General features: G+C 50.9%; 1 protein-coding gene across 1 annotated transcript in view; it reads right to left on the reverse strand.

Moving 5' to 3' along the window:
- Positions 1 to 6,984, reverse strand: part of UBE2O (ubiquitin conjugating enzyme E2 O) — a 69,828-nt gene extending 62,844 nt beyond the window's left edge. Inside the window, exon 1 of the mRNA XM_054394088.1 lies at positions 6,565 to 6,984. Within this exon, the coding sequence (XP_054250063.1) occupies positions 6,565 to 6,984 (420 nt within the window). The remainder of the gene's footprint in view (positions 1 to 6,564) is intronic.
- Between the last annotated feature and the right edge of the window lie 1,528 nt (positions 6,985 to 8,512).

Raw genomic sequence — 8,512 nt, forward strand, 5'->3', positions numbered from 1 at the left:
TGACCACTCCCAACCCATGTTTTTAGCCTTGACCAATACATCATTCTGTAACAGGCAGGAAATTCCTCTCACAGGTGCTTACTGGGATCCATCTCTCCATTAAGATGCTTTAAACCCTACAGGTGACAAATGTGGCACCACCTGTGCTTTCCCTCTACCTCTCCCAAACCAGCAGACCTACAGTTATCAAGCTCACATCCACCATCAATAGGTTTGCTTCCACCCATACCACAACCTGAGGATTTGAGCCCAGAAAACATTCTCTGCTTCCACTCAGCCCACTTGCACAGCCTGGTCCAAGCACTCCCCAAAAGCTGGGGCAGAAGGCACAGCAAAGATGTCTCCACACCCTTCTCTTCACCAGCTGGACAGTCAAATGCATGAGGTAGGTATGGATCATCCTGAAATGCACAGGAAGAGAGGCTCACTCACAGTGCAGGTGTAAGACTCCACATCCATTCAGCACAGACCAAAAAGGGGGAAATAAAACCAACAGGACACCTGCCAGCTTGAAACTCAGGCACACCTGAAAGCACTGCAGCTCTTAAAGTTAGCAGTAACCTGACCACCCCTACTGCCCAAACCACAAGTTTTTCATAGCATTTGATGTCTCTAATCACCTTTTATGATTGCTATCTCTCCACCCAACACACAGGCCCCTAGCTCCCCACAGGAACAATTACTCAGAACGAAACAAACCTCCTCCATCTGTCACAAGCAAAGCCCCCACCCTATTCCAGGGACTTGCCATTAAGATAAACTGATTTTTGCTGACGTTTAACTTCTCCAAGTTAGCAGAATGTTTTGCTTTCAGACACAAACATGCACACATCTATTTGGCAGCCTAACAGCCAACAGAAAAAAGCCCAAACATTATCACAGAGTCTCTCCAGGTTGTTTTTTTTTTTTCTGTTCCAGAAGATGGAGTTAGCATTTTCCTACCCTGACACAGGTCTAAAAATCTCAGGAGTGGTATATACCAGCTCAGCAAGGTAGGGCTTGAACTGAGTTACAGATGAGGTGCTCCAGAACACTAGAGAAAAAGTAGGAAGCAGAGCCATCACCTCCCATCTCTCAGTTCCAGGAGACTCAGGACTGGCAACCTCAAAAGCAAGTGCAAAGACTTCAAATTAAAGTACCAGCTCCTGAGCTTGCAACGACCCATTTGGGTAAAACCTCAACACACGGTGGGAGGTAACAGCAGAGTGGAAACAATGAGGTAGGTTTTTCCTAAGTAGCATTTAGGAAGGTGTCATCACCTCCTGAGCCTTTGAAATCCCCCAAGTAATTAAACAGTCAAACAATCAAAGGAGAAGAGGCTTTTAGCTTCCCAAACGCCAATTACTTCCCAGCACAAACACAGATGCTGAACATTAAAAATAGTCTTTCCTCTAAGAGAGGAGAGGAGCTGGGGACAGCTGCCACAAGCAAGCAAGACCTTGCCCCCAAAAAAGCATCTGTCAAAGCTTCTGCCATTTAACTTCAGTGAAGAACCTTGGGTCAAAAAAGGTAATTTGATAAAATGGCTCAAAGCTGCTTCTCTGCAGCAGCCTGCACTGGAGCTGCATCACATCAGCAAGGAAGAACGAACTTGCATCAGAAAGCTGCAGCAAAATGCCTCACTCAGGTATTACAAAGCCTGTCATGGGCTTTGATTGATTCCTCCTAAAGCTTCCAAAGCTTTTAGTGCACATTAGTTTGCTTACTAGTCCTGAGAGCATTACTAATTTAGTTGGAGGGTTGGGTTTTTTTTAAGTTATACCAGCAACATTTAATGTGAGTGCACCTTGGAAGAGAGCACATCACAAACCCCCTCTTGCTGGGGGGAAAGGTTTCATCCCTTTTAAAAACAACTATTCCAAACCTAGACAGCAGGGTTATAATTAATTGCTTCACCCAGGTGGCCACTTGCAGCTCCTGAATTATCAATTCACTCCTCATGCTCTACATAAGTCTCCATGCTACACTATTTAGCACTCCTGAGGTTTCCATGCTGAGAGTTGTGCAGGATCCCACTTTTGCAGTGAAATATTAATGATGGCTGACCCACCAAGCCTATAAACAAATCAAAGTAAAATGGGGAATTGACTTGAGGGGACATAACCTTGTGATGGATGCTCACAGGATGGAAAGGTCACCCATTAAAGTGGTTCTAGTTTACAGAGAACTGCAGCAATTCCAGTAAGCCTTTTCTCTTCTAACAGCTACAAACATCAGATGGTTTCAAAGAATACCCCTGAGAGACTAAACCAAAATGTCAGAGCAAGAAAAGGGTTAGATACAGCTTCCTTGTGCAAGAAAATCCAGATTTAATCATTTATGGGCATGGAATTTGCATGCAGCAACAAAACTAGAGTTCTGGATTGTGACCAGCATTTCTTCAGAGCTGCTAGGAAGGACCCTGTCCATGCAAGGCACAGCTCTCTCTCCTCACCTGCTGCAATGTACCCAGGCAGCCAGACAGCCAATGCCTTGCCAAGGGAGAGTTTTTTAAAGGCTCTCACTAGTTAGGATTAACATCTGAAAAACACAGGCTGGAATCCCAGCAGTGAGAGCTGAGAGTGGCTGCAAAGGGACAGAGAGAGAAAACACAGAACTTCAGCAGAAGGAAGTATTTCCTTCTGCTGTTAAAGCACAAAGATTGCAACTTAAAAGCTTAGGTCACAGCAGTAACTGCAGGGCAGAATTCAGACAAGAAGTATTTATTAACATCTTGAAATGATGCAAGTACAACATCTCCAGAAACTTCTCCTGCAACTTATATTCATGACTCAGTATTTGAGGTCAAGAACTTATAGCAGTGAAGGGCAAAAAAGAATGGAAGGAAGGGCTGTGTGGGATGAAGCAAGTTGAATTCACAGAGAGGCTTGTGGAGATAGCATCAGATAATTTCCAGCTAACAAGCTCATCAGCCACTGGATTACGTCTGAGGAGCCCTGATAGTTTCAATCTATCTCCAAAGCAAAGCTGAGGACAGTCAGAAGAGCCACCCAAACCTAGTGGTGTTTCTGGACCTCATAAAACAGAAGATTGCTAAGACTTCAACTGCATCTTGACTCTTGGGGCAGTCCTGGGGCTCTGTAGGGTCCCCACACGTCAATCCATTGGCATTGTGTGCATCCCACAGCACCACACCAAGCATCTGCCCCGAGGTAAGACAGAGCAGGAGGCAGGGAACCCAGAGGCCTGGCCTGCTGAAAGCCTTTAGATAAGGTGCTGAAATACACCACCTGCACTTCCCATTTCCCCATCTGCAGGAGAGGCATTTGTGAAAATGAAAGATGGCAGAGAGCTCTGAGGCTTTCAGCGAGGGGCAGGAGGAAGGGCAGCAGCATTTCAAAGCACCCTGTGAGCCTCTCTAATGTGTTCAAGCATTTCTGTAAAGTTCCCAAAGGCAGCTCAAATGCGCAGCAGGAATGCTGACCTCCAGGTAAGGAACCCTGAAATTCAAACTCAACTGGGCCTCAAGCACTCCAGCTAATTTGTTGGAAACAGCATCTAGAGCTCACTTCCACGATCCAAGGTGCAAATTGCATTCAGAACTCACCATGAAGACAAGAGGCATGACTTCAGGCAACCAGAGGAACTACTCTTCAGATTTGTTGGGTCAGGCAAGACATGGATGGCAAGCAGTTGGAAAGGGAAGCTTGCTCCTTCCAGGGTTTTACAATACTCAGCAACAACGACTTCCCAGTGCTTTAAACAGAGAAAGTGGTCTTGGAAAGCAGGAAAGGAGCACCCAAAGCCAGGGGGTAGGAAACTCTGGCTCTTCTTTTATTCACATCATTGTTTTATTCACATCACATTCATTGTTGTGATGCTGCTAATGACTATCAACACGGGTGTCAAAGGCAGGTCAGATGTACCACTTCGTGCTAGCTCTATTTCATCAAGAGAAAGTTTCTATTACTTATTAACATCAGTAACTCTGTGCTTGGATTTAGGTGGCAGCCTGCCTACCATTTCCAAGAAGAAAGAGCAACAGCAAGAGTTCAACTTCTAGAAGCAAGACTAGAAGTGATTAGCCTTCCTATTCCCTAGATGAAAAAAACCCAGCTTTTTCACTGCCTGTAGTTTGAAACAAAGCTTTAGGATTACAACTGGGTACAGCAAGATGCTTTTGATCTTTACACTGGGAGCTTAAAGTGCTGTTTTACTGTCCTAAAATCTTCCAGCAATTTTACTTCTCCCTCAGATACAACACACACTTTATCCAATACATGCACCAGGGCTCATGGATCTTACAAGTACCTGACAAAGAGGAGACAGGCAGGCACCCAGCCTGTCATGGGAAAGCAAGATCTGATGGTTGGACTCCATGATCTTAAAAATCTTCTCCAACTGAAACAATTCTACAACTCTAATCTAACACACAAAATATGCACAAGATGGGGCTGGTGAAAGCCCTGACCTTAGGAGCACCTTAACTCTTTGCCCACTGCACCCCCAGTGCTTGGGGATATGGTTTAGAGGTGAACCTTGTAGAGTAGGGTGATCCTGAGGGTCTTTCCTGAATGTTTCTGTGATTCTGTAAATTAAGAGCTCAGAGAAATAAAAGGTAATAAAAGGAAATTAAAATGTGCAGCAAGCACTCTTGTACTCATGGTTCAGCTGCAACCAGGATCACTTGACATTAAGGATGTAAACAAGAATCTCACAGCCAAAGATGCTGGAGAGTCACAGCCAAAGGATGTCTCTGCAGATAACAGCAATCACCAGCACCCAAAATTCAGCACACTTTAGGCCCAGGACAATCATGTGGTGCCCAAATTGTATCCTTCCCAGCGTGGACAATGACAAGCATGTCAGGCTCACCTGGCTGGTTCTCACACATCCCTGCAACCCAAAAAGGGTTGGGTCAGCAGACAACTAAAAAGCCTGATTATAACCACAGAATGCTAAGTCCCACAGCATGTTTCCAGTAGCATCCAATTTGCTTTTAGCAGCCCTGAGCTGCAGCGCGGATAGTACACAACACTTCTCAATTTTGTCACTGGGCAGCTCCTCAAATGGGAAAAAAAATCAATACAAGTACACCTGAATTCCTCAAGCACTGAGGAAACCTCTCCCCAGGGTCTGTTATCCGAGTGGGAAAGACTCCTACACCAGAGAGGGACCTCAAAAAGCAAAGACACAGATTGTTTATTTACATAACAGTCTTTGATTTCTGATCCTCCCCAGTTTGCCTTTTTCTACCCTTGCAAAGGGGACAGTTACCAAGTGACTACAGTCAAAGCTGACACTTCTGGGTTTGAGAACCCAGTAACTCCTCCTCAGTCCACGTTTACTCACCCAAATTGGAGCAGCTTTGTTTAGGTGCTGGAAAAAAAAAAAAAATCACACTCAACGTGGGACAATTTTTTTGCTGCAACAGCAGACGGAGATTTGAGTGGAAGGCTGCAGTGGCTGAATTGAGGTTCTTCAGAGCAGGCAGACCGGGCTTTTTCAGGCAGAAAACACATCACATGGCCCTATCTTTTCTGAATACCTGTTTTCATTTCCCTTATCTCCAACCAGTCAGTCACGTGTGTAATGACACTACCACCTAAATTTAGCACATTCTGTTAGCACTTGCAATCCCACCGATGCCTGTAGGACTGCAACACACCTTTCCTTCCCTCAGCCTCCCCTCTCTCCCCCAGCATACGGTGCCATTTGTGACACAGCAAAGCACACCAGCAGCCTCCTGCTGTCACCAGTCACCCCACTGGAGCCCTGGGACCCGCTCTGGCTGGAGAGACAGCTCAGCACAACGCCCGTCCTGGCAGGCCTCTTTGTGCTCTATCACAGTGCCCCTGCGTTGCTTTTGTCTCCGTGCTGTCAGCCAGGCTGTGCAGAGCCCCACGCCTGGGATGTGGGAACGTTCCACGGCAGACCTGCACCTTGGGGCTCTTCAGGAGTAATTAAGAGGTCACAGATTTACGTGTGCCTCGTCAGTGCGGGCTGAGCGCTCACGTATGCAAGGGCAGAGCCAAACCATGGTTACTGGCCGCTGGAATCTTCACCTAGTCGAGGTTCCCCTCATCGGCTGTTGATGCCCTAAAACAGGCAATGACGACACTGCCCAGTAAAGGTAGACACTAGCCCACATCCCCAGTAAGCAAAAGGGGGCTGGAAGCTCACAAATCACCTTTACAGGCCGTTCCTTATGCCATTAGACCCCAGTGCCCCTGCACGGCTGTGCTTTGCCACCAGTGGCACCTGCACTGGGTTTCCAGAAGAGTGGGCTGAAGGCACGGGAAGGGATTTCAGCCTCCGGAGGACACCGTGCACCTGCCCCACACTCAGCGTGCGGCAGGACGGCTGGCAACGGGGAAAAGGAGCAGTAAGCCCCCTTAGGGGCGCCTCCAGAGATGGCAAACACCACAGAGGAGGGAGACAGGGAGCCAGCCCGCCCAGCTCCGCAGGCCCCTGCCCCGGGAGGCATCCAAGGAGGAGCCGCGGCCCCGCAGCCGGAGCCAGGCCACCCCCGGGGACACACACAGAGGAAACAGAGGGGGAGCCAGACCCCCCCACACCACTCTCCTCGTGGGGAGCCGTGGAGCCCGCGGCCGCCCCGGTTACCTTGGTCTCCTTGACGTGCTGCTTGATGCCCTCCGGGTACCACTGCACCCGCACGTAGCCCCGCCGCAACGGGCTGGAGCGGCCCTCCTCCGTCCCGCCGCCCCCGGGACCCCCCGACTCGGAGCCTCCCGAGCTCGCGGCTCCTCCACCGCCGGTCCCTCGTCCTCCGCCGCCGCCGCCACCGCCTTCCTCTGAGTCCGACTCCGAGTCCTCGCCGTGGATGAGGCGCACCAGGCCGAACCGCACCGAGCCGCGGTAGCGGCCCGACACCAGGTCGTGAGAGAAGAGGAGGCGCTGGGAACCGCCCGGCGGGGTCTGCAGCGGCAGGGCGGTGGGGGGTGTCGGGACGGCGGGGGGTGTCGGGGCGGCGGGCAACGGGGCGGCGGGGGCCGGGGCCGCCTCAGCGGGCTGTTCCGCCATGGCGCCGGGAGAGCCGAGAGCGCGCGGCCGCGGCGCGGGCTGGGGGAGGGGAGAGGCGGGGCCGCGCGGGCCGCGCGCAAGTAACGGCGCGGGGGCGGGGCCAGGGCCAGGAGGGACACGCCCACCCGGGGGACACGCCTACGGGGCGGGAGGGGAGCGGCCTGGGTGGGGGTGAGCTGCCGCCTCCCTATGTCCGCGAGGCGTGGGGGACTGTGCTGCACTGTCCGTGTGTCCCCTAAACACGGGGGGGCTGCGTTGTGGCATCCTAATGTCCCCTAAATGTGGGGGTTGTGTTGCATCATGCCTGTGTCCCCTAAACATGGGGGATTGCCCTGTGGCATCCCAATGTCCCTTAAACATGGGGGTTATGCTGCATCATTCCTGTGCCCTTAAACATGGGGGACTGCCCTGTGGCATCCCAATGTCCCTTCAACATGGGGGTTATGCTGCATCATTCCTGTGCCCTTAAACATGGGGGACTGCCCTGTGGCATCCCAATGTCCCTTAAACATGGGGGTTATGCTGCATCATTCCTGTGCCCTTAAACATGGGGGACTGCCCTGTGGCATCCCAATGTCCCTTCAACATGGGGGTTATGCTGCATCATTCCTGTGCCCTTAAACATGGGGGGCTGCGCTGTGCCATCCCCCAGTTCCTAAAACATGGGGGGCTGCACTACGTCATCGCTGGGTCGCTGAACCATGGGGGGCTGTGCTGTGTCATCCCTCCAATTCCCTAAACATGGTGGGGCTGCATTGCACCATCCCAGGGTACCCTATATATGGGGTTTGTGCTGCATCATCCCCCGGTCCCCAAAACATGGGGGGCTGTACTTTGCCATCCTTGGGTGCCCAGTCACCAGTGGGTCAGAGATGACCACAACTCTAATGCCCAGCTGGAGTGGTTGCTGGGCCTTGCCCCAGCAGTGTGTGAACCTCTACTATAAAAAGCCCCAATATTGCACCCCACTTTGGGGTGTCTGCACGGGGAGGGGGTACAAAGCTCACCCCCTCCCACCTTGATCCCAATAAGATCACCACCCTGAGAAGGAGTTGGTGTCCACCCTGGTACTGGGCACTGCCCTTTGCTGGGAGATACTTTCCAGCTGACAGCAAAGCTCAGTCTTGCTTTTTACAACTTCTGGAAGTGAAAAGAGTCCAAACTGGCCCTTACTGACTGTCCCTCACCCAAAGACACCCTGCCCTGCCTCTTCACTCCCTCTGTATCCCTACCTGTGCAGCACTGGCTGGAATATCAGGAAAATGCCTGAAATCCTCATTCTGACTTGTTTTGTTGCAGGAAAGACCCCTGGAGCAGCAGAACAGGGTTTTCCTCTTGTCCTTTCCCCCCCTCTGATGCAAGGGTGCTCTACCTTGGTTGGATCAACCTACTGGCCATCAGTTCTCCTTCCAAGGTTTCCTACTTTAGGAAGAGCAAATGGGATAAAGGTCTGGCCATGCTCACCTCCAAGATTCAGCACCGCACAAGAGAGCAGGCACTCTGCTCATCCCTGATGGGATTTTCCAAC

Source organism: Indicator indicator, chromosome 29 (assembly GCF_027791375.1).
Source record: "Indicator indicator isolate 239-I01 chromosome 29, UM_Iind_1.1, whole genome shotgun sequence".
In the NCBI taxonomy this organism is placed as follows: Eukaryota; Metazoa; Chordata; class Aves; order Piciformes; family Indicatoridae; genus Indicator; species Indicator indicator.